The sequence below is a fragment of the Miniopterus schreibersii genome, assembly GCF_964146895.1.
Source record: "Miniopterus schreibersii genome assembly, chromosome: 12".
In the NCBI taxonomy this organism is placed as follows: domain Eukaryota; kingdom Metazoa; phylum Chordata; class Mammalia; order Chiroptera; family Miniopteridae; genus Miniopterus; species Miniopterus schreibersii.
Genome location: NC_138112.1, coordinates 40,737,567 through 40,762,174, shown reverse-complemented (window position 1 = coordinate 40,762,174; position 24,608 = coordinate 40,737,567). Strand labels below are relative to the sequence as shown.

The following is a 24,608-nucleotide window of genomic DNA, read 5'->3' as shown; positions in this document are numbered from 1 at the left end:
GGTTTACTTTAGGCGCCACCCACACTATAAAGCCTTGCTGAATTCCTGCCGGCAAGGTTAATCATTCTGGCATTGTGCTCCTGTAGTTTCATAAATGGTGGTGCTTCCTCTTCAGTTTTCATTGCTCACTTTCGTGTTGGGCCCACTTCCTAGACTGAGCTCCTAGAGGGCAGAGAGGGTCTCTTGTTCAATTTTATCCCTGGAGTCTGGCAGGTGGTGAGTGCCCAGAGAAGGTTTTTTGAAGAGATGACCAAAGGGACTGGTGGCTTCTGAGACAGCTGCAGTGCAACATCTCGCGGGTAGGGGGTGTTAGTGGGCTGCACTACAGCTGCCTACTGAAGGCCAATGGCAGTCCTCAGTTTTTTTGAAAGTGGAGGAGGGGAAGTGGGGGGGAGGTGGGCAGTGCGTCTGGAGCAGGAAGGGGGATTTCTGGCTGGGCAAGATCATGGACCTCAGTATATGTTATGTCTATTGTGGGCCTAGGCCACAGATGCCCTTAAGCCATGCTTTACGCACAGATTCTTTTCCTCACAACTCTGCCAGGCAAGTGTAGATTATCCCCGGTTTACAAAGCTCAGAGTTGAACCACTTGCCCAAGGCCACACATATTTCATAAGTAGTTTGCAGTTAATGGAACTGTCTCACTCCAGGCTGTGGCCTTTCCATTGACTACTACTCCCTTATTTGATGCAGGTCTCTGCTTAGATGTCATCAGAGAGGCCTGCCCTGACTGCTCTAAAATACCAATAGTTCAGTCAGTTTTTATCCCCTTATTTTATTTTCCTTCCTAACACAACCATTGTACTCATTATTTGCTAATTTTAAATGTACATTTATAAGAGAGGGACACAGTCCTTTCTGTTCACCAAGTAGTATCTGGCACGTGGTAGGTACCCAGTAAGTATCTGGAATAAATGAATTCTTTGGCAGTGGTTAAGATCACAGACTATGGAGCCAAAGTTCTTAGGCTGGATCTTTGCTCTGCTACTGTCACCTAGAGCAAGCTACATCGCTTTCCCTAACCTCAGTTTACTTACCGCCTATAACATGGGGCGGACAGTAGTGTCTGCATCATAGGGTGGCTGCGAGGACTAAAGGGCTCTATCTGTGTGCCTGCAACAGAGTCAGGTGTGTACTAAGTGCTCGATAAATATTGGTGGTTGTTACTAACCTATCATATTAAGCCCTGTCTTGATTCCTGACTGAGACCCAGACCTCTTGTTCTTAAGGAACTGAGAGGTAAGTGCTGTGGGGGAGTATGACACACGGGAGGTGTTGACCACGAAGATTTTGCTTGTCAGGAGTGGACATTGCATGTGGAGGGAACAGCATGAACAAAGGCATGGATGGAGCTGTGAAGGTGCTAGATAGTGAAGCTTACGGAAGTCTAGCGCTAGAGAAGAGTCCGAGAAGAGAGGAGCACACCCAGGTCAAGAGTAGAGCTTTATTTGCTCCCCAGAACTCCATGCTCCCCTGTTCCCCATCCCAGTCCCAGCTACTTTCCAACTCCCAACTTCTTGACATTATAGTAATAATCACTTCCCTGAGTTTCTTTACTGCTTTATCATCTAACTGTGTATCCCTACACACTATAGTTCTTAGTCTCACTTTTTAAAACAACTTGTTACAGCTTGTAAGTTTTGTTTTTTTTAATCTAAAGGGTCCCTTCTACCCTCCCCCCTTTTATAGTTTATCTGTTCAAGAACCTGGACCATTGATCTATAGTTTTCCAGTCTGGATTTTGCTAATTTTATGTTGGTGGTGCAGTTTACTGTCCTCCATCTCTCCATTTTCTGCAAATCAGCTTAGATCCAGAGAGCTGCTCTGCCTCAGGTTTGAGGAGACTCCAAGTGATGGTGTGCCCATTATCAGGAGGCACATTATATCTGGTGTTCATTTCAGAAAAAAAAAAAAATCTTTATTGAGTCAGAGAGAGGAAGAGAAAGAGAGAGAGACACACATCAATGATGAGAGAGTAATTGATCGGCTGCCTCCTGCACGCCCCCTGCTGGGGATCGAGCCCACAACCCTGGCATGTGCCCTGACCGGGAAAAAACTGAGATTTCCTGGATCCTAGGTCAATGCTTAACTACTAAGCCACACTGGCTGGGCTGGTCACTTTTTTTAATGTTAGCAGCCATTGAGGCTCAATGCCTGTATTCTGTAAGTAATTCACTGGGGGTCTGGGGGTGAGGGGGATTTGTTGTAATTTATTAGATGACATAATTTTATAAGAAGATGCTGCCCGTCAGCTGTTTGATTTCTCAGAGTTTGTATAGGAAAAGCAGGATATGTGCATAATTCCTTTATTTTAAGATAATGAACTAGTCTTGGCTACCTGTCATTCTCAGAAGGTGGCAATTTAAAAAAATGTTTTTTGATGAACTCAGGGTTTAAATGTAGTTGATGGGTTTCATTCCATCGCAATTATTATTCTTCCATTTTGGCTGTCGGGAGCCTCTTTAAGTTGGCCCCTGAGTTGTTTGACACAAGCCTGGTGGTTGTTTCTGGTATTTCACAGTGCCGCAGGCTCATCTTGTACATTTTCTACCCTAGACTTGGAACCAGTTATTTCTCTAAGAAGCCAGGGGTTTCCCATGTGTTTCACCCATCCCGATGTAAAAAGGCAGCCCTGCTGTTCAGGCTTAGTGATCTTTGCCGAGATGGTGACTCTTTTTGCCTGCTGGTCCTCAGACACAAGGAGTTGATATTGCCCTGGTGGCAGCTGGAGCTTGTACTTCAATGTCCTGGGACCTAAAGAATGTAGTTCTGTGTTTCCTGGCAAGAGAGTGCCCTTTCTGGGGACCCAGTACTTCCAACCCTTCAGAACCCAGAGCTAAAGGAACAGGAAGCCCAATGTCCCTCAGTGGGTCCTTGGAAGTAACTGTAAATGTGGCCACTCCTGCTTCTGCCCCTTGGTTCTGAGACCTGTACATTCTTCCTTAGGGACACAGTACCACATACAAGTCTCTGATCTAATGCATTAGATCCTGAAGGATGGCCCTCCCCTCCATCCTTGCATATTATTGCCTCAGGTTATTAAAGCTAGTGAGTGCTTCAGTGGGCCTGCAGTGGGCTATTCCAGTGCTCTTTGAGGTTGGCAGCTTCTGGGTGGTGCAGTATGTAGATGACCAGTAGGTCCTAATATCATGGGCCCACTCCCTGACTTCCTTCCCCATGAAATGGGTGTGCTGGTTGGATGCCATGCTGGATGGATTCTATGCCTGAGGATCAGGTGTTCTCTAAGCTTCTGGATATTGGTGCTATCTCAGGTTCTGTGGGCAGAAGAGACTAACCTATTCCCAGAATAGATCTCTATTCCTGTGAGGATGAACTGCGAGCTCTCCTGGGATGGAAGGGGTCTGATACAGTTATTTGCCACCAAGTGGCTGGTCGGTCTCCTCAAGGAATAGTGCCATATCTGCAGCTCAGCACTGGTCTCTCTTGCTGGCTGATTGGACATTCAGAGGCAACAGTAGCTAGATTAGCTTTGGTACATGGGAGTCTGTGCTGTTGGGCCTATGTGTGGCCTCCATTTCTGCCACTGTGACCAACTTCATTCATGTGCCTATTATGCCAGTTCCAGGATGGCCAATGACAAAGTGGCTGAGACAATCTGCTTGTTTCAGTTTTCTTCGATGGTGGATGCTCTGTAGTGGGTGCTAATGTGTGATACGAGAACCTTTGTACTTTGTGCCTACTCCTAAAATGTCCACCCATCCTCTACCCAGACATTCTTGTCCTCAGTCTTCCAGACCTTTTCTTTCTAGTCCCCCGACTAGCCAGCTGGACCATGGCCGCTGCTCAGAAATGTGTATATATTCTCCTGCATATAGCTCTCCTTCCATAGGCAGGCACACCACTTGCAGCTCTGCTCATTGGGAAGATTTTTCTCTTGCTTTCCCTTGCTTCCTACTGCCCTTCAAGGCAAACCCTGAATGTTTGCCATCTATCAGGCAGCCACTATCCATTTTCAGCTTCCACCGACATACCAAACTGACCCATTAGCAAACCAAGCTCAGTTACCATTTCCATCTTACAAGGAACTGCTGCAGGCTGCACCTGGTTTTATGACTTGGCAGGTCTGATAGATTCCAGTTCATAACAGGAAGTTCTTGATGTACTGTCATTTGATGCTCATGGTGTAGCATTTCACTTATTTTTATTTTACATTTTATTTGTTTACTTACGATTGACTTTAGAGAGAGGAAGGGAGAGAGAGAGAGAAATGCTGATCAGTTGCTTTCCGCTTGCACTCTGACCGGGAATCGAACCCACCATCTTTTAGTGTGTGAGACTATGCTCCAACCAGCTGAGCCACACTAGCCAGGACTAGTATTTCATTTAAACCAGGGCCTAGTCCCATGCCAGGACCTGTTTCTCAAAAGGTCTATAATTCTTTGCTGCAGATGGCATAGCTCTGCTCCAGATCCCAGGGGCCTGCTTTGTGATTCTTTCACTGGGGTTTGCAGTAAGCTCTATATTGCATCTTTACCCATCACTGACACTTCCAACACTCTAGAGTCCGCTGGATCGTATGATCCAAATGACAAAATATTTGCTTAGCAGCTTGAACCTCTTGTAGAACCTTCTTCTGCTCCAGGCTCCACTCAAAGCTGACAACTTTCTGTGTTATCAGAAAATTCCTAGGTGGGGACCGTGTGGCCTCCAGAACCCAAGGAGCCTTTCAGGTGTTGTGCTTCCTTCTTTGTGATAGACAGTGCAAGAGGCATCAATTTGAAGGGGATATTTTGTCAGACCCATGACCGCTGGACACCTAAAAACGTCCCTGAGGTAGCAGGTCACTGAGGAGTCTTAGAGTTTATACCCAGCTTCTGGAGCACATGTGTCTTACCAAAGTCTTTCATAAACTAGCCACCTCTTGCTTTTCCCCACTCACTCACTGTGATATAATGGATCTGTGATGTTCTGTGGGATGTCCAGATGGTCCAGATTTCTTTCGACTATATTACTAATGAAGGCAAAAGAGTTAACGTAGCTTTGGGGAAAACGGTAAATGAATATAATTGTCTGTTCCACATGAGCGTGAACTGTTTCTGATCTTCTTGTTCCATTGGAATAGAAAAGAACATTCACCAACTCAGTGGCCACACACCATGCGTCGGAGGCCCGAGTAGTCTGCTCCAGCAGTGACAGCACATCCAGCACAGCAGGTAGGGCTACTCCTTGGCTGAGCTGTGGTAGCCTATTACTCTCCAGGATTCGTCTGGTTTTCCAGGGCCAGACTGGCGAATTAAATGGAGATATAATAGGTACTACCGTCCCTGCATCCTGTAGGTCTTTAATGATGCCATTAATCTGCCAGCCTCCAACCCCCACAAAGGGGTGGTTGTTTTTTGTTTAATATCTTGGCTAGGTAAGGATGGGGAGCAATTTCAGAGACTTCTGCTTGGTCTTCCCCACTATAATTGCTCAGATCCCCAGGCTAAGGACTCAGTGTTGGGGTAACTCTAATTGCCAATATATAAATTTCAATTATACACTCCAGGATTGGGGAAATGACCAATTGGATGGTCTGTGGAACCAGGGGACTGCAACTGGACTTTAGCCAGGACTCTTTTTTTCTAGCCCCAGAAGCCCTACTCTGGGGGTCATGATGACACTTTGGGTCTTGCCTGGGCATTCCCCTTCCCACAGTGCAGCCACCTTGGTAAATGGTGACAGCCATAGGCCTTTCCTAGATTCCTAGAAGAATCTTCATAGTAAATAGTTGTCACTAGGTCTTGAGGACTAGCCTTATCTTTAGTCAGTGAGTTCTGGATCTAAATATTGACTCAGCTCTGGGAACTGATCATGACTTTACATTGAGGTGGCCACCCTTTGCCACTCAATTCTTGTCTCTTCTGGTTGTAGATGTTAAGCAGCGACTTTGTTGGCTGTCTCTTTTGCTCCTAGGGACATTATGCTCTATTAACCATTTTCACAACTCCCTGCCGGTCAGGTGCTCGTCTGTCTTTTCAACCTTGCAAGGCTTTAAGGTAATTGTGCCTCCCGGCATCAATTCTACCAACTGGCCTCTCTTCCTTTATTCAGGGCCGCCTCATTTCCATGGCTGTTTCTGAGCTAGCTTGCCTCTCTGTCAGCCCTGGCCTGCGGGAGGTAGCCCAGTAGGTCAGTATGGTCCAATCTTCTGGCCTGACAGTTAAAAACAACAGTGTTTTTATTTATTCTTCAGTTCGTTTTTCCAACAAATATTTATCGAGTCCCCAATTATGTGCCAGACCCTGTTTTAGGCATTTAAGAAGCACTAGGGGTGGTGGTAGAATTAGAGGGAAGGGAAGGGGAGGGGAGGGGAGGGGAGGGGAGGGGAGGGGAGGGGAGGGGAGGGGAGGGGAGGGGAGGGGAGGGGAGGGGAGGGGAGGGGAGGGGAGGGGAGGGGAGGGAGGGGAGGGGAAGGATCTTAGTGTTACTTCAGAGGCAAGACTATACAGCCTGGTGTCTGATTGGATACAGGGTGGGGAAGATGAGTTGTCAAGGTGTTTCCTAGACCTTAGGGGTACATAGTCTACACTTTAGTTCACTACATGGACTTGTGCTTTTAGCCAAGCTAAAATATGTGGGGTGGTGTGTATGTCCATGCTCATAGGCTTACAGTCACCTGTGGGTCACCCTTCAGCTGTTTTGAACTTCCTTCACTCATATTAATTCTGAGGGAGGTGGGGCAGGCTGGGCACATGAGAATCCATGGAACTTGAGGTTCCTCCCTGCCTTTCCCTGACCCTGCTGTTTCCCCTGGGGTTGGGCAGACCCTGAACACCTCTGTCCTGGCTGGGGTCACAATGATCTCCACTTCCGAAAGGTTTATTCTAGGGTCTGACCTTTAACTTGAGCTGCACAGCCTGGACAGTTGCAGCAACCTCGGAACTGCAAGATTAATTGCTGAGAGCCTGGTTTCAATACCTTGATTGCTCACCTCAGAGTCAGGCCAAGGGCATCCCTGGACCACATGGATTTGCACACCTGTGTAGGAAAAAACAATCAGAAAGTTGAATTAAAATTGGTGTTTGGGCGTGGTCAGCGTGACTCAGCCATTGAGCATCAACCCATGATCCAAGAGATCACTGTTCGATTACCAGTCAGGGCACATGTCCAGTGTTGCGGGTTCTCTCTCTCTCTCTCTCTGAAATCAATAAAGATATATATTTTTAAAAATTGGTGTTTGGTTTTGTTTGCAAAAGATTTCAATTTACTGAATTCACAATTGCAGGTGATTCTCTTGGGTAGTTCTTTCTGTAGAGTAAGGTTGCTGAACCCCAAAGGCTGGCATTAATCTGAAAAGCTGAGACACCTAGGTTTTGGTCTGAGGTGCCGTGGGACCCATACACCCAGGCAGTCTGTCCTCCTGGTCCTCATGGTCCTCACGTCAGCCTCACGCTATTGGTGTGTGCTGGAGGTAAAAGGACCCAGCTAATAAATGCTTTTCAAAAATAAGTTAGTAGCAATTAGGAAAATTAAAGACATCCAAATTGGAAAGGAAGAAGTAAAACTATCTTTCTTTGCAGATGACATGATCTTGTGTATAGAAAATCTTAAGGAGTCTACTGAAAATTATTAGAACTAATAAACGAGCTTGGCAAGGTTTTAGGATATAAGATCAATGTACAAAAATAAATTCTGTTTCCATAGAGGAACAATAAACAAATTGAAAATTAAATTAAGAAAACAATTCCATTTATAATGGCGTCAAAAAGAAAAAAATACTTAGGAATCTTTGACAAAAGAAGTGTAAAACATATACGCTGAAAACTATGAGACATTGCTGAAGGAAATTAAAGAAGACCTAAATAAATAGAAAGGCATCCGTGCTCACGCATCGGAAGACTTAATATTGATAAGACGATGGCAGTACTTCCTAAATTGATCTACAGTCAATGCAGTTCCTACCCAGTGATGATGTGGTGATGACCACCAACATTATGGAGTGCTAACACTCAGCCAAGCGTCAGTCCAACTACTTGACAAGTATCACTCTGATTCTAACAATATTATCAGCCTCACAAGGTCACGTTTCGGTTAACATTTCATTGAAATGCCTGAAGTCATCGTACATACTGTGCAAATTTCAGTGCCCTCCTCCCCCCGATGCAGATTTCCAGGTGCTTAGTTCTCAGGATTACTCCCCTTTCCTCTTCCTGCCACTCTGTTTCCCTGGCAGCCCGCTTTGTGCAGCGGTTTCCTTCTCTCTGTCCCTAGTTAACACAGGTAAGGAACACTGCCCCCTTTCCTTGATCTCCCCAAAGAGGGGGCTCCCGCTCTGCATGGCACTGTAGGCAGCTTCAAATTGCAGGAGCAGCCCCGCTCCTACTTGTGCTGGCTGACTCTGCTCCTGGGGGATTCTCACTGGACATTCTTCTCTGACCCTCCTCCTCACAGGTGGCTGGATGCCTCTCTGGATGTCCTCCCTTCTGCCCCCTGTCCCCAGTCTTTGTCTTTTTAGAGAGAGAGGAAGGGTGAGGGAGAGAGAGAGAAACATTGATGTGAGAGCAAAACATTGATCAGCTGCCTCCTGCAGGCCCCGACCAGGGATTGAGCCTGCAACCTGGGCATGTGCTCTCACTGGGGATTGAACCCGCCACCTTTTGGTGCACAGGATGACACCCAACCAACTGAGCCACACCAGCCAGGGCGTAAAATCTCTTTTCTTAAATGGACGGTAAGTGTTATACGGTCCATTGTAGAAACTTTGTCACCATCCCTTTGGTGTCATGGTAGCGAAATGGAAGCAAGGATTACTTTTTCTACACATGTATTTACATAATCGTAAAGTCCCTGCTTCTATTACATAAGCTGCCCAGTTTTTGATATAAGATGTATAAACTCTATTTTTTCTTTTCTTTTTCTTTCTTTTTTTCTTGAACACTGACATGAACAATATTTCAGAAATAAGAAGTAATTCATAAACAGGCTTGTGTTCACCTATGATTAAATGAAAGGGCATTGCTAGTTACCTGCAATAAAATTGCAAAATGGATAACAGATAATTGCAAGGAACCACAGTTCACATCTTAACTTGTTATGTTATTAATAGGCTCTATGGGCTAATTTAAAAGGGTTACAACAACTCTAATATCAGTAATCTTGTACGATGATTTTAATGACTGACCAGAGAGAGAGAGAGAGAGAGAGAGTGTGTGTGCGCGTGTGTGTGTATTTTGATTGCCGATGATCTTCCCACAGGCTTTAGGCAGTAGTTACCAATGTTGCCACAAGAATTTAAAAAATGTTACCTGTTGCCCGTTCAGCCCAAATTGATCAAGGATGAAAACACACCATCTCCAGGTGTCAACAATTCTAAGGCAGCAGGAGAAAGTCATTTGCAGTCTGTGGCTGAAAATGGGCGGCAAACCAACCGCACGTTGAAAATCAGCCTGGCTTGAAAGCTGGCCGGGATCGAGACTGCGCTCAGTTTTCATTGCTCAGGTGGTCACGGTGAAAATAACAAATGCCACCGCTCTCTAGCTCCGCCCCTCCTCCGGTGGCAGCATAGTCACTCGGCTCAACAACGAAAGAGCAGAGAGACAGTCACCGAAAACCTCCCTCCATCCTTGGCCTCCATTTACCCCGACTTCCTCTTAATTTCTTATATATTTTTGTAGAGATTCTTTATGTACAAGCAAACACAAATATAGATTCCTGTTTTTACACAAAAAGTAGCAAAATATGCACTTTATTTTGCACTTTTTTTTCCATCTAAAAGTATGTTTTGGAGATCTTCCCATATTAGAACATACAGAGCTTCTTTATTCCTTTTTACTCCTGCATATTGTTCTGTTTTATGGATGTCACATAATTTATATTTCCAGCCCCCTATTGATGGCCATTTAAGTTGTTTCTAACCTTTTGCTGCTACAGACAATGCTGTGATGAATAGCTTTGTACATGCTATTTTGCACATTTTGTGAAACTCAATCTGTATTAAATATATATTTAATTAATTTAAATAGATATTTTAAGATTGTTTTGTAGTTTATGTCAATATACACTCCCACCACTAGTGTTTTAAAGGCCTGTTTCCCTAGTCTTACCCTGAGAATGTGTTATCAAACTTTCGATTTTTTGTTTCCTGTGTTTAAGATTTATTACACCTTTTAATTCATGTCCTTTGCCCATTTTTTATTGGATTACTGTTCTTGACTTATGATGTCTAGAGGCTCTTTATATCCGAGGGAGATTACGTCTTTGCCTGTGTTCTGATATGAAAACTTTTTTTGCAGTTTACCATTTGTTCTTTGACTTATGTTTTTTTAACATCAGGGTTTTGTGTGTGTTTTTGTATTGTTGAACTCATTAATCTCTTACAGCTTCTGGATTTGAGGTGGTGGAAAGACTTTCATACTACAAGATAAATTTTTAAAATTTTTTAGTGTTTTTGAGGTTTAAAAAAAGCTCATTCAGTGAGGCATGAGGAATAGATTCAACTCTCTTTTTGTCTAGGTGGCTGCCCATTTGTCCCAGTGCCATTGATTTAGTGATCTATATTTTCTCCAATGATTTGAGATGTCAGCTTTATTATATAGTATCTATGCATGAATTGCATCTATTTCTGGATATTATATTCTACTCCATTAACCTCTCTGTCTATGTATTTGCCAGTATTACGCAGCTCTGATTACCGAAGCTGCATAATCTCTCTTAATATCTAGTAGTGCTGATCCACCTTCCCCATGATCATTCTTTTGTTTTTAACACTTTTTATCACTATACTTGCTTCTTTCTTCTTCTACATAAGCTTTAGAATCAATTTCTCTAGAAAAAAATGAAAGCCTGTTGGATCACATTATAATTTTAAATTAACCTATGAACTGACCTCTTTGTGATGTCGAATATTTCTATCCAAGAGCATGCTATACTTCTACTTGCTCCAGTTTTCTTTTGGGTAGTGTTTAGTAGTGTTAAAAAATGGTTCTTAAATAGGTCTTGAATATTTCTTGCTATGTTTGTTTAATTTTTTGTTGTTGCTGTTATAAATACGGTCTTTTTCCCATCACATCTTTTACACTGAGAAAACTTGATTTCTGTATAACAATTTTGTTCTCTACTAGTTTACTGTATTTTCTTGTTACTTGTAATAGTTTTTCAGTTGACTTTCCTGGGTTTTCCAGATATACAATTATATCACCTGTCATATTTCCTGTCTTCTAATTCTTTACATCTCTAATTTATTTTTGTCTAGCTGATTTGACTAATATGCCCTGTAAAGTGTTAAATAACATTGAAGTGATCATATTTGTCTTAATTCAGAGTTTAGTGAAAATGCTTTTCATGTTTAGCTGTTAAGTTTGATGCTTTTGGACTGAGATTTTTTTTTCATGTTAAAGAAGTATTTATCCCTATCATATTGAGTGTTTTTATCAAGTATACTTGTTTAAAATGCCCTTTAGCCCATCCAGAGTGGCTCAGTTGGTCCAGCGTCATCCATGCACTGGAAGGTTGCCAGTTTGATTCCTGGTCAGGGCACATACCTAGGTGGGTTGTGAGTTCCATCCCCAGTCAGGGAGTACATGGAAGGCAACTGATAGATATTTCTCTCCCACATCGATGTCTCTCTCTCTCTCTCTCTAAGCATGTCTTCAGGTAAATATTAAAATGTCCTTTAGCATCTGTAGAGGTTATCATATCATTTCCTCTTCAGATCTATTTATCATGATTAATTATATAAGTAGATATCACAATATTAAATCATCCTTGCATCCTGAAATGTATCTCACTTAATTATGACCCTGAATTCTGATCATTAATTTTTTTGTTTAGGGTTTCTAATGAATGGTCATAAGTGATACTGATCTATGGTTTGCATTTTTGTGTACAATATTCTAAAGTTTTGGTATTAATGTTATATTTGCTTCATAGAAAGAAGGGGGGCCACCAAAGGCTTTTGTTGATTTTAGAGAGAGGAAGGAGGAGAGAGAGAGGGAAACACTGTTCGGTGGCCTCCTCTATGTGCCCTGACCAGGGATCGAACCCACCACCTGGGTATGTGCCTTGACCGGGAATCGAACCCCTCACCTTTTGGTGCACAGGACGACACTCCAACCAACTGAGCCATGCCGGCCAGGGCTAGGTTGTTAAATAATAATTGTTATATTTATATTTTAGAAGAGGTGTTGAGTATGAACACTCATTATATCTCCTTTCTGCTGGACTGCAAGCTCTCTGAGGGAAGGCTTTGCCTCTCACTCCTCTTTGTATCTCCCATAGTGCCTAGGACAGTGCCTGGCACAGCGGGCGGTACGGAGCCTGGGTAAGAAGGAGGTTCTCTTGCAGATGTCCTGGTATTGAGTACAGCTTCCTATTCTCTCTTCAGGTCCTGCACCTGAAGAAGAAGGCTGCTGCTGTGCGCCTCACAGAGCTTACATGCGGGTGAGTGAGTTAGGGCACGCGAAGCATTAGAACAGTGCCTGGCGCTAGTGTCCGCTCAAATGTTAGCCATTGTCATATTCAAGCAAATACTTATTGGAAGGAGTTTTAGCCCTGTGTAAGCAAAAGAGAATGCTGTTGCAATTTTTAGAACCGTTGAAGAGATAAAGGGAGTCCTGGCATTTATACCAAGATAGCATCGGTTTTGTGACTAAAATAATCGTTTATTATTTAGGCCACCTATCTGTCTCCCACCTCACTCAGAGGACCACCAGCTACTCAGAGTTTAATGGAGGATTATGGGGAACTGGATAGGAACATTTTTGGCTATAAATAGCAGAAAACCCAATTCAAAAAAATCACAATGAGATACCACTTCACATCCATTAGGATGGCTATTATTTAAAAAAACAAAAAAAAAAAGCCCAAGCTAGAAAGTAAATGTTGGTGAGGACCTCAAGAAATTGGAATGCTAGTGCATCGCTGGTGGGAGTGTAAAATGGTACAGCGACTATAGTAAACAGTATTGCTCTTCCTGGAAAAATTAAAAATACAATTACCATATGATCCAGCAGTTCCACTCCAGGGAATACACTAAAAAGAAGTGAAAGCAGAGATGCAAACAGTTATTTGTACACCCGTGATTACAGCAGTATTATTCATGATAGCCAAAGGGTGGAAGCAGTCCATTGACGAATGAATGGATAAACAGATGTGGGATACACACACAATGGAATAGTATGCAGCCTTAAAAAGGAAGGAAATTATGACACATGCTACAACATGGATGAATCTTGAAGACATCATGCTACGTGAAATAAGCCAGTCACAAATACTATATGATTCCATTCATATGAGGAGGTACTTAGTCCAATTTACAGAAACAGAAAGTATAATGGTGACTGCCAGCTGGGGTGGGAAATGAGCAATTAATGTTTAATGGGTACAGAGTTTCAGTTTTGCAAGATAAAAAAATCAAGAGGCGAATGGCAGCAATGGTTGCACAACAATATGAATATACTTAATGCTACTACACTGTACAATTAAAAATGGTTAAAGTAGTAATTTTTTAATATGTTTTTATTGATTTTAGAGAGAAACACTGATGAGAGAAACATCGATCGGCTGCCTTCCACACGCCTCCTGCCCGGGATCGAGCCTATAACATAAGCATGTGTCCTGACTGGGTGTCAAACCAGCTACCTCTTGGTGCATGAGACAACAATTAAGCAACCAAGCCAGACTGGCCAGGGCTACAGTGATCATTTTTATGTTACATATATTTTATCACAATTTAAAAAGTAAAAATAAAAAATTTTAAAAAGAAACCAAAAAATAAGGACGTGTATTGGCACATATCACTGGAGGTGCTGAGGCGGGGAGTGCCTTCGGGTTGGCTTCTCAGTGTTTCCCTTGGCGTCCCCTCCTCTGGTTGGTGTCCAGAAGCCTGTCCCTTTTTCTCATCCACGGCAGTAACATCACGGGAAGAACAGAGAGCCCTTCCAAATTCCAGCCTTTCGAACAAAGGGCCTGAGATTCGCTCTGATTGGAACGCTTTCAACTACTTATCTCAAAACCAATGACTGTTGCAAGAGGAATGGAATGAAAGATACTGTCTGAAGCCAATTCCAGAGCCTGAAGTTGCAGGTGATGCCGCTTCCCTCCTAGGAAGAGGGTTGCTTGGGGGAGGGATGAATATCTGTTAGGAAAGAGGAGGGAGCAGACAGGGATGGATAAAATAAACAAAAATATGTACTACCTCATATCCAACTCAGACATATAGAAAAATTTTTCCAGGAGATGTGGAAGCCATCCGTGGAGGACAAGTGAATGTGTGTGCAAGAGCAGACGGGTTGCCTTTCTGCGTTAGTTGTCAGGATCTGCGAACCTGCAGACTAGAGCACTTTCACACATAGCTCATCGGTTTTTTTTTTGGAGACATCTCAGCAAACACCTTTTTCCTTGGGGTATAGTGATGTTTATTAGTCAAGATGTTGCACTTCATTTACTCAAATAGTTATCGAGACAGACTTCACGTCTTTCAGGCAAAGGGAGCAGTGTGTGCAAAAGAAAAGATGCGGAAGGGGAAACTGACAAGCTCCTCATACGGGTAGCTCGATGTTACTGGAGCAGAGCCTGTAGGGGAGCGGCGAGAAAGGTAAATGGGATGAATCATAAAGGCCTTTGGCTGGGCAGTTCTTGTTTCCACTTCTTTATTGAAGTAAACACACACAATAAAGTACATAAGGTGCATTAGCTTCAGCCAGCATCTCTACAAATTTTTACATCTGTATACATCCATATATACCCAGATCTAACTGAACATTTCCAGCATTCCAGAATTTTCCTTCAGTGCTCCTTCCCAGTCAATACCCATCCCCGGAGTGAACTATTTTGGCCTCTATTGCTCTTTATTAGCTCTACCTGTTCTTAAGCTCCATAGAAGGGAATGATACAATATGTACCCTTTTGTGTCTGGCTTCTTTCACTCAGCGTAATGACCATGAGATGCCTCCACGTTGTTGCCTGCGTTAGAGTTTGGTCATTCTATTGCTCCATAGTATCCCACTGAGTGAATATGCCACAGTGAGTTCGTGCATTCTTAGTTGGTGGACACCTGGGTTATTTCCAGTTTTGTGCTGGTGTGAATACAGCTATTATGAACATTCTTGTACATGTCCTTTGGCGCACATTTGCACTAATTTCTCTGGAGTATATACCTAGAGGTGGGTAGGCGTGTTTTGCTACGGTAGATACAGCCTCACAGTTCTCCAGAGCGGTTATATGAAGGGAGTTTTGACGTTAGCCCCAGGAAGACTGGGAGGGGTATGATGAAATTTACGTTCCACTCTGGCAGCCACTGTGGAAGCTACGCCGAGAGGGGGTGGGATTCTCCACAGGGAGGCCAGTGAGGGCCATGGGCAGGGCCAACAGACCCGCTGAGGGGTGACGAGGCCCTGAGCTCAGGCAGCCGGCGTGGAGGAGGGGATGGTTTTGAGAGACGGTAAGAAAGCAGGGTTGACGCAACTGTGTGGATGTGGTGGGGAGGGAGAGAACGACGTCCAGGATGCCGCCAGGTCTCTGAGCCGCTGTTGGCAGAAGGGAGGTGGGTTTTCCTAAGAGGGAGCATTGAGAAGGAGCAGACTTGAGGCAGACAAGCTCCCCTTTGAACAGACTGAATCTGAGGGCCCTGGGGGAGATGGAGGTGAAGGTAGCCTGGAGGCGGTTGGATGCGCAGGACTGAAGCTGAGGGGGGAGATCCGAACTGGAGGTTTCTGTTACGGAACCAAGGAATGTGTGAACCACGGGAAGAGAGTGTGAAAAGGGCACCCCAAGCTGATCAAGGAGGCTTTTCCTGAGAGGTAGGAGGACAACCAGGAGCTTGCCTGATGTGATAAAAACCCAGGGGAAGGGGATTTTCCAAAAGGAGTTTCCAGAGGCTGCTGAGGAGTCAAAAAAGATGGTCATTAAAAGGGATCCTATGTATACCGAGTTTAACCTAGTCACTGGCAGCGCAGGGGCACCCAGGAGTCTCCGTTTCAACAGTCTGGTGTCCGAAGCCCACAGCACTGCGACGGGGCTGGCTGACCGGGCCGCCTCTGCCCTCAAGCCCGTCTCGCAGTCTCAGTGCGGGGGCAGTGCTGTGGCCTCTCAGAGAAGTTTGTGGGGCCCTCAGCTGGACAACAGAGGGCAGACAGCAGCTAGCGCCTGGCTCACCAAGTCCCTCCTGACACTGGGACACTGCAAACACTGACATTTGTCCACAAATATCCCCTGGAGCCTTTCTCCTAGGGAAATTCCCAGTTGTAAACCATATTGACTTTAATCCGAAGTGTCAGAAAGGTTGCCCAGGACTCTGGGAGCCACCCAGCTGAAAGCACATTTGTATGAAGGTTGGGGCAAATAAAATAGAATTCAGAACATTTTTTAAGATCTGTGCCAGTGGTGAACTTTTCCAGGAAACATGACAAAAATTGACCCTCCTAGGCAAAAGAGCACTGGGTCTTATCATTACTCACTTGTATTCTTACTGAAATATAAACTTGGGGAAATGGTGAAGAGAAAGAACAGCACATGTCTTATTTCTTTAGCAGGCACAAGGGGCTGGAGGAGGCTCCTGTAGAGTTTAATAGGCAGCTTTATGTATTTATATGCTTTGACTGGAGCTGAAGAGCTCTGTGCTACACAATGGGCGGTTTCTAGTTGGATTTTAAAAGAAAATAACTTTGATCATTTCAAAAGCAATGAAGCCTGATGCAGCGAAGAGAAAAGAGGGCGGTAATTTATGGCTACCATTAAGGACACAAAGACAAAGGCAGAGGGAACGTTCCACTAAGCGAAGATTTACAAATGTGTAAAAACCACCCTTATGCCTAGAAAAAGCAGAGTGTCTCTGTCCACACCAAACAAAAGGGGGTGGGAGGGAGAGGCAAAGGACTGAAAAAGGGATGCAACCTGCCTGCCTTCACTGGGGATGAAAAGGTCAAAGGAAAAGCCACCACAGAAAAGTTATTTTCTCAGGTTCTCCATCAGGGAGCAACACTAGCAGCTAAGGCCCCAAGAGGCACCCTCAGCCTGGGCACCCTGGGCACGGGAGGCACAGGACGCAGAGGAGGAGTGCAGAGGGGCAGCCCTGGGAGGGGCGGGCTCCTGGGAAGACGTTTTTGTGCATGGAGGGGGGGATTTTTTGTGATGTTTATTTTTTTCTGATTATCAAAGAAATGGATAGATATAGATGCAGACACAGATATAGATATAAATTCAGGTACGAATGCACATGTATATATGTATATATTCATAGGAGAAAGTTTAACAAAGAGAAGCTCAAAGAACATAGAGATCGCCAAGCGTGGCGTTTGTGGCGTCTCGGAGTTGTTGCTGCGCCTGTTCCTGCAGCGACGCCGAGCGCGCGGGGCCCGGGCCGGGGCGGCGCGCTCCTGTATGAGGGCGTCTCGCGGGAGGGCCGGGTGACGGGCGCCCCCGCATCCGCAGGCGGCCAGGCCCGACGTTTGAGCCGCGGTCACGCGTACCACCTGTGCCCGGCGGAGTCTCGCCCCGGCGGCTCGCCGACGGCCAGCGCCGCCCCTCCGCCCGCAGGCTGCCCGCCCTCCAAGAGGCCTGCCACGGGCTTTCCGGGAAGCGCACATTTTCTGCGGCGACTCTGGGCCCGCAGTGTGCCAGCCTCCGCGCGCCCGGGCAAGGGGGCGCCGCCCTCGGAGGCTGTGGGGCGGGGTGCGGGGCGCGGGGCGCGGGCCGCCCTCTCCCTGCGCTCCCGCGTCGGTGCCCGCGGGTCGCCGCTGTCCGTCCACACCGCCCGCCCGAGTGCAGGGGCGCAGAGCCCCAGCGGCTTCGGGCTCGGGGACCGAGGACTCTGAGCCCCCGGACGCCTTCGGGCCCAAAGCGGGACCGCAAACAGGCGGCGCGGGGGGCTCCCGCGGGGCGGGGCGGGGCGGGGCGGGCGTGCGGCGCGGGGCCGGGCCGGGCTGGCCGCTGACAGCCGCCCTCGGGCCGCCGAGGCCGCGCCCCCCGCGCCCCGGATCGGGGGGGGAGGGGCGGGAGGGGCGGCACTGCCCCGCGCCCCCGCCCCCGGGAGGACCGTGTGAGAATGAGGCCGGGGCCGGGGCCGGGCGGGGCCAGGCGGGCGTCGGAGCGGCGGGCAGGTCCCCGCGCACACCTCCCGCAGCCGCCGAGCTCGCCGCGCCGCCGCCGCGCCTTCCATGGGGGCCGCCGGCCGCGGCTGTCCCGGGGCGGCCCGCGCGCTGCTGCCGCTGCTGCTGCCGCTGCTGCTGCCGCTGCTGCTGCCGCTGCCCCTGCCCCCGCCCGCAGCCGCCCTGCCCGCAGCCGCCCCGCCCGCAGCCGCCCCGCCCGCAGCCGCCGCGCCCGCAGCCGCCCCGCCCGGCCCGCGGCCGCCCGAGGGTGAGTTCCGACCAGGGGCGCACCTGGCGGCCGGCCTGCTCCCGGCCCTGCCCGCGGCCGCCGAGGCCTCACCGCGGCGGGGCTGGAGGCCGGGGGTCCTCGGACCCGGGGCCGCCGACAGTCCGCCCGCCCGGCCCGGCCGGGTCGCCCGCCGTCAGCCCCCGCGAGCGGGGAGGCGCCGGAGCCCGGGTCCGGTCCTGCGGTCCAGCTGCGGAGGCCGAGGGGCCGGACGCACCGCGGGCTTTGTCCTGCTCTCGGGCCGGAGGCTCCCCGGGCCGCGGGGCTGCGCGGGGCTGCGCGGGGCGTTCCGTCGCGGGCGGCCCCGGGGGTCCGGGCGCTGGGGGCAGGGCACCTGGCCGGGGGCGGCCGGGAGGAGCGCCCGACGGTCCCCGCTCCCTGGACTCGCAGCGCTTTCAGAACTTTAGTTTTTAAGTAACGTCCCGGAGCGGTGTCAGCCAGGAAACGCCCCTGCCAGGGCCCGGGCGCGGGGAGAGAGGGCGAGCGTGGCGAAGGGGTGGGCACGGCCCCCGCACCGTCGGGAAGCTCTGTCTGCTCCGGGCGCAGGGCGAGCCTCCCCCGCCCCGAGGGGAGCTGCTCGCTTTTCAGAGCTGCCTGGCCACACGTGTAGGCGCTTACTACCCCTCACGCATGTGCCAGGCAACAGGGACACGGCCCCAATCTGTAATCAAGAGGGGGCGGCAGGCAGGACAGCCGTGACCACCCTGTGTGCTATGTGCTATGACAGGAGACAGATACGGGGGGGGGGGGGAGCACACCTTGGGGCACATCTCACCTACACCAGGGGGTCATGGCAGGCTTCCTGGAGGAGGAGGATCTGAGCTGAGTCTTGAAGGCGCATAGAAAGGGTGGGGAGTCGGAAGGCTCAGGCTGTGCCTGGAACAGCATCTGGAAATGGTATGGTTCATCCCAGGGACTCTGAAGCAGGTTAGCTGGTGAGGAGTGAAGTGGGGTGGGCTGGTGGGAGATGATACTAGAGAGGGGCCAAGGTCAGAACACACACGGCTTGGGGCACCGTACCAGGAGCTGCTGTGCTCTTTTGCAGATGTGGATGAGTGTGCCCAAGGGCTAGATGACTGCCACGCCAATGCCCTGTGTCAGAACACACTCGCCTCCTACAAGTGCTCCTGCAAGCCTGGCTACCAAGGGGAGGGCAGGCAGTGTGAGGGTAAGTGTCTTGGGGACCAGTGGTGGGTGGGCCAGCAGGGGAAGCTCCCACCTCCTCAGGTCTTGTAGTGGCCACTCATGTTGGTTCCCTCAAGTCATATCCCCCACTTTCTGAAACGCATTTCAGATCCTTAAAGGACTGGGAACATCAGGTCTTCCCCAGAGCTGATCATAGTTTCACCTGGTTCTGAAATATCCTTTGTGTCTAGCTTCTAAAATGGAAAAGAGGTGTTTTAGTATGTTTTGGGGCACTCAGTTTGGGGGCAGAAAGTCAGTCGCTGTGTTGATCAGGAGGGCTGTGCCAGCCAGAGCAGGGCAGATCCTGCTCTTCCTTGGGGCAGTTTGAGCCTTCTCTCTTGAGTCTGAGTGCCCGAGTCCTGCCCTCTCCTGCAGGCTCTGGAGCTCCGCCTTGTCCATGGCTCTGGGCGGTTTGGCATTGTGACCTGCCATGCTTTAGAGCTACATCAAGGGCCTGCCTCTTTTGGAGCTGCAAGGTCACCCTGGAAAGATGTGTACAGAAGGATATTTTAAGCCCTTAGAGCTCCAGATCATCTGGACTCTGCCATTTTGAGTTCTTGGCCACTGGGGGTTAGTTCAGTGTCATGAACTCTGAAGTTCAGAACTAGCTGGAGACTGGGCCCTTATGGGAGGAAGCTGTTCTTGGGGATGGAAATCATAGCATGTTGGGGCTGGCAGGGCTTTTCAGGGAGCTGTGAGCCACGCCCTTCCTTCATTTTACAGATCAGAATACTGAGGCCCAGGGGAATTGGGGAAGGGACTTGTGGCTATGATCACACAATTAGCCTGCAGGTAAAAGAAAGGTCTCTACTTGAGCTCTGTCCCTGGTCCCACATCTCTCCTATTCACTCAGCCTCCTGGTGTCCCTCTTTGGTTGGGTGAGAAATCATAATATTTATGGTCTCCTTTTCGCTGATGAGCAAAACTCCTACCTCTTCCATCGGAGGAGGCGTGCTCCTGGTCAGGTGCACAGCAAGTGGGGTTGGTGGTCCATTCATAAAGCACTTCCATTTCTCCAAGTTCATATTTTCTCAGAGATAGACAACCATCTCTCTACCTGCCCTACATCATGGGAAGCCAAAAGGCTACCTCTCCCTGAAACATCTGTCTGTCAATTCCTCCATACCACACCCTCACCATATTAAATATTCTATTTACACTGTTAGAATTCACACATGTTGGTACCCTGCTTGGGGAAAAAAATGTTCACTTTTTCACTGTGTCCTCTGGTCACTGTGTCCTCTCTGGGGGGCAGGAACCATGCCATGGTTTCTTTTGGATAAAGTGCGTATTTAGTAAATGGTGGTGACTGACAGGTGGAAAGATTTTCCTTATTTTAGCTGTTGGGTTTGACATATCACAAATAAAACTGAATTGCTAACAGTTTATAGTTTGAAAAGTCTATTTAGTTTTAAATAGCAAACGATTCACTGGCATTGTTGCTTTTATATATTTAAATTGCTTTTAAAGCAATATGTGATTTGTGTTATAAAAAGACAAGCAACACAAAAAAGTAAAAAGCAGAAAATTAAAGACCTGCCTCTTCCTTTTACCCACAGGTAATCACCATTAACAGGGAGCATATATTCTTTGCATTTCACACTCAAACCCTAGGAGTGATTCATAAGTGGCTTTAGATAAAAGATATTTTATTCTAAACTATCTTTTCTTTTATCTCAGACTTTGGAGAGGGGATGTTTCAGTCAGTACTCAGTATATGGTCCTTACTTCTCAGTGGAGGGAATTGAATTAAGTTTAACAAAGATGAATCTAAACTTGATCTTTGTATATGGAGCTGTATTTTTTTTTTTTTAACTTTTTACTCAGAGCCCTAGCCAGTTTGGCTCAGTGGTTGGAGCGTCGGCCTGCGGACTGAAGGGTCCCGGGTTCACTTCTCGCCAAGGGCACGTCTTGGTTGCAGGCTTGATCCCTGAGGGGCGCATGCGGGAGGCAACTAATCGATGTGTCTCTCTCACATCAATGTTTCTCTCTCTCTCCCTTCCACTCTCTGAAAAGCAATGGAAAAAATATCCTTGGGTAAGGATTCAAAACAAAACAAAACAAAAACCAACTTTTTACTTAGACATTATTTTAGGCTTCAGAAAATTTGCAAAAATAGTGCAGAAGTCACATGTGCCCTTCATTTATCTTACCCAAATATTAACAACTTATATAACTACAATACAGCATCAAAACCAGGAACTTAGCGTCGCCACAATATTACTAGCTAAACTATAGACCTTAATTACACTTATCTGTTGTCCTCCAATCTGTGATAGTCCCTCAGTCTTTCCTGGTTTTTCAGGACAGGGACACTTGATGAGTACTGTTCAGTTCTTTTGTTTGCCTTATGTTTTCTCACGATAAGCGCTGATAGGGCAGGAATTGAACAGATAAGAGAATTTCCTATGTTTTCTCATGATAAGAGTGTGGTTATGCATTTGTAGTGATACAAGAGTAAAGCTTTGACAAGGCTGCTACAGAGCTGCTGTTGTGCATCGCGATGTCAACATGTTCCCAGGTGGTGTTCACACTGATCACCTGGTTAAGGTGGTATATTACGGGTTTCTCCACTGCAAACTTAGTATTTTCCCCCGTTTCAGTAGATACATGTCTTGGGGCTGATAATTTCAGCCTATGCTAAATTATTCTGTTTCTTCTCCAATCTTTGCCCACGGATTTTATTTTAATTTTATTATTATTATCTTTTAATCCTTGCCCGAGGATATTTTTTCCATTGCTTTTCAGAGAGAGTGGAAAGGGTGGGGGAGAGAGAGAGAGAAACATCTGTGTGAGAGAGATGCATTGATTGGTTGCCTCCTGCTCTCATGCCAACCGGGGCCGGGGATCGAGGCTGCAACCGAGGTACATGCCCTTGGCTGGAATTGAACCTGGGACCCTTCAGTTTGCTGGCCGACGCTCTAACCACTGAGCAAAATTGACTCGGGCTGCCCACAGTTGAATTTTGCTTGCAACAATTATTACTGTGGTGTGTGCCTCTCGGTAATTTTGTATTTCCATTGTGCCTTATATATTTATTAAATTAGGATTCTTCTGTAAGGAAGATTCCTTCCCCCCCATTTATTTATGCATTGATTTATGTATTTATGCCAGTATGTACTTGTGGGTATGTATTTAATTATATGTATAGTTACTTATTTTTGGCTCAAATTGTTTTAGCTTTAGCCATTAGGAGCTCCATCGCATTGTCTCCTGTGTCCTTTTTACATGAGAAACGTCTTATTTTTTGGTGCCACAAGCTGCTCCAGACTCATCTTGTATTTTCCCCACCCCAGTCCTAGAATCAACCACTTCTCCAAGGAACCCTCATTTCTTTTATTGGAAAATGGGGTGTAGAAACCAAAATCTGGATGTTTAATGTTTTCATTGTTACTGGGGTGATTACTCCTGGATCCTCTCAGTGGACAGACCTAAAAAAATATATGTATGTTTACTAACCCCCACATACACACATATCTCTATTAATTTCTTATTTCTATCTCTGTGTGTGTATGTGTGTGTGTGAGTGTATATATGTACATATGAAACAGTGAGTTACACTGATACTTTGGATTCCAAAACAATACCACAATATTCATTCTAACCTTTCTTTTTGCTTATTCATAACTTTTTTCTCCAAAAGCGAGAAACTTGGTTCTCATTATCTGCAATATGTTTACCAGTTTGTTCAGTCCCAGTATACAAATGAAGTATTTACAGAATTATCAATCTATAATCCTTGAGTAATACAGGTTTAATTAGAGTACAGTCTTTGTATATAGCTGTTCTTGTTTTTAACCTTGCAACAGCCAGTCAAGATACTGTTTTTCAAAGTTACTTAGGCTAGTACTTTTCTTCCCCATTCCCTTCAGTGTGGTAATATTATTCATTTATAATACAGTATATTCATTTGTTTCTATTTGTATTGCATTTTTAATCCCTCCCTTCACCCCCACCCCTGCTTCCTGATTAATTGTATGTACGTATGTATGGAGGTGTATATGTATTCATGTGTGTATGTAAAACACTGTGGTTCTGAGAGTCAGGGCTATATTAAAACTCAGAGAAGAGGTACTCCCTCCTCCTGTTTCTATTACCCTGTTCCTATTTCTCCTCTCTGCCCGTTTTCCCACACACTGTGGTTCACCATCTCTGTAGTTTCTGGTTTATCCTTCCTGTATTTCTTTTATACAAATAAGCAGCTAAATGTGTATTTTATTTTTAGCTACTTTATTATTAAAATTTACATACCGTAAAATTCACTAATTCTAAGTAATTGTACAAATTAATGATTTTGGGTAAATTAGTTGAGTTGTGCACCCAACTAGAGTTGCATAATACAGTTTTCAAACATTTTCCTCATCTCAATCAGATCCCTCATGCCCATGTACAGTTAGTTAATCCCTGTCCCTAGCTCCAACTCCAGGCAACCACTAATCTATTTTCTGTGTCTACAGATTTGCCTTTTCTGGACATTTCATATAAATGGAATCATACAATATGTGGTCTTTTGCGTTTGTCTTTTTTCACATAGCTTTTGAGGTTCATCTGTGTTGTAGCCTTTATTGGCATTTCATTCCTTTTCATTGTTGACTAGTATTCTGTTGTATGGATATACATATTTTATATGTATGGATATACATTCACCAGCTGATAGACATTTGGGTTGCTACTACTTTGGGGCTATTATAAATAATGTTGCCATGAATATTCACCTGCAAGTCATTGTGTGGACATGATATTACCTAGGAGTAGAATTTCTGGGTTATATATGTTCAACCTTTTAAGGAACAGCCAAATTGTTTTCCATAGTGGCTGTGCCATCTTATATTATCATTAGCATGTCTGAGGGTTTCCATTTCTCCATATCCCTGCCAATATTTGTCATTGTCTGTCTTTTTATTGTAATTATTCTAGTTTTAATTTGAATTACCCTAATAACTGATGATGTTGACCATCTTTTCATGTGCCTATTAATCATTCACAGTTCTTCTTTGGTAAAATGTCTATTCAAATCTTTTGCCCATTCTAAAATGGAGTTGTTTGTTTTCTTATTGTTGAGTTGTAAGAGTTCTTTGTAAGTCCTTTATAAGGCATGTAATTTACAAGTA

General features: G+C 46.2%; 1 protein-coding gene across 1 annotated transcript in view; it reads left to right on the top strand.

Moving 5' to 3' along the window:
- Window positions 1-15,838: 15,838 nt before the first annotated feature.
- SCUBE2 (signal peptide, CUB domain and EGF like domain containing 2) overlaps window positions 15,839-24,608 on the top strand; it is a gene marked incomplete at its 5' end in the record, with an annotated part of 66,544 nt that continues 57,774 nt past the window's right edge. Inside the window, 3 exons of the mRNA XM_081154862.1 lie at window positions 15,839-16,037; window positions 18,205-18,294; window positions 19,358-19,480. Of these exons, the coding sequence (XP_081010988.1) occupies window positions 15,839-16,037; window positions 18,205-18,294; window positions 19,358-19,480 (412 nt within the window). The remainder of the gene's footprint in view (window positions 16,038-18,204; window positions 18,295-19,357; window positions 19,481-24,608) is intronic.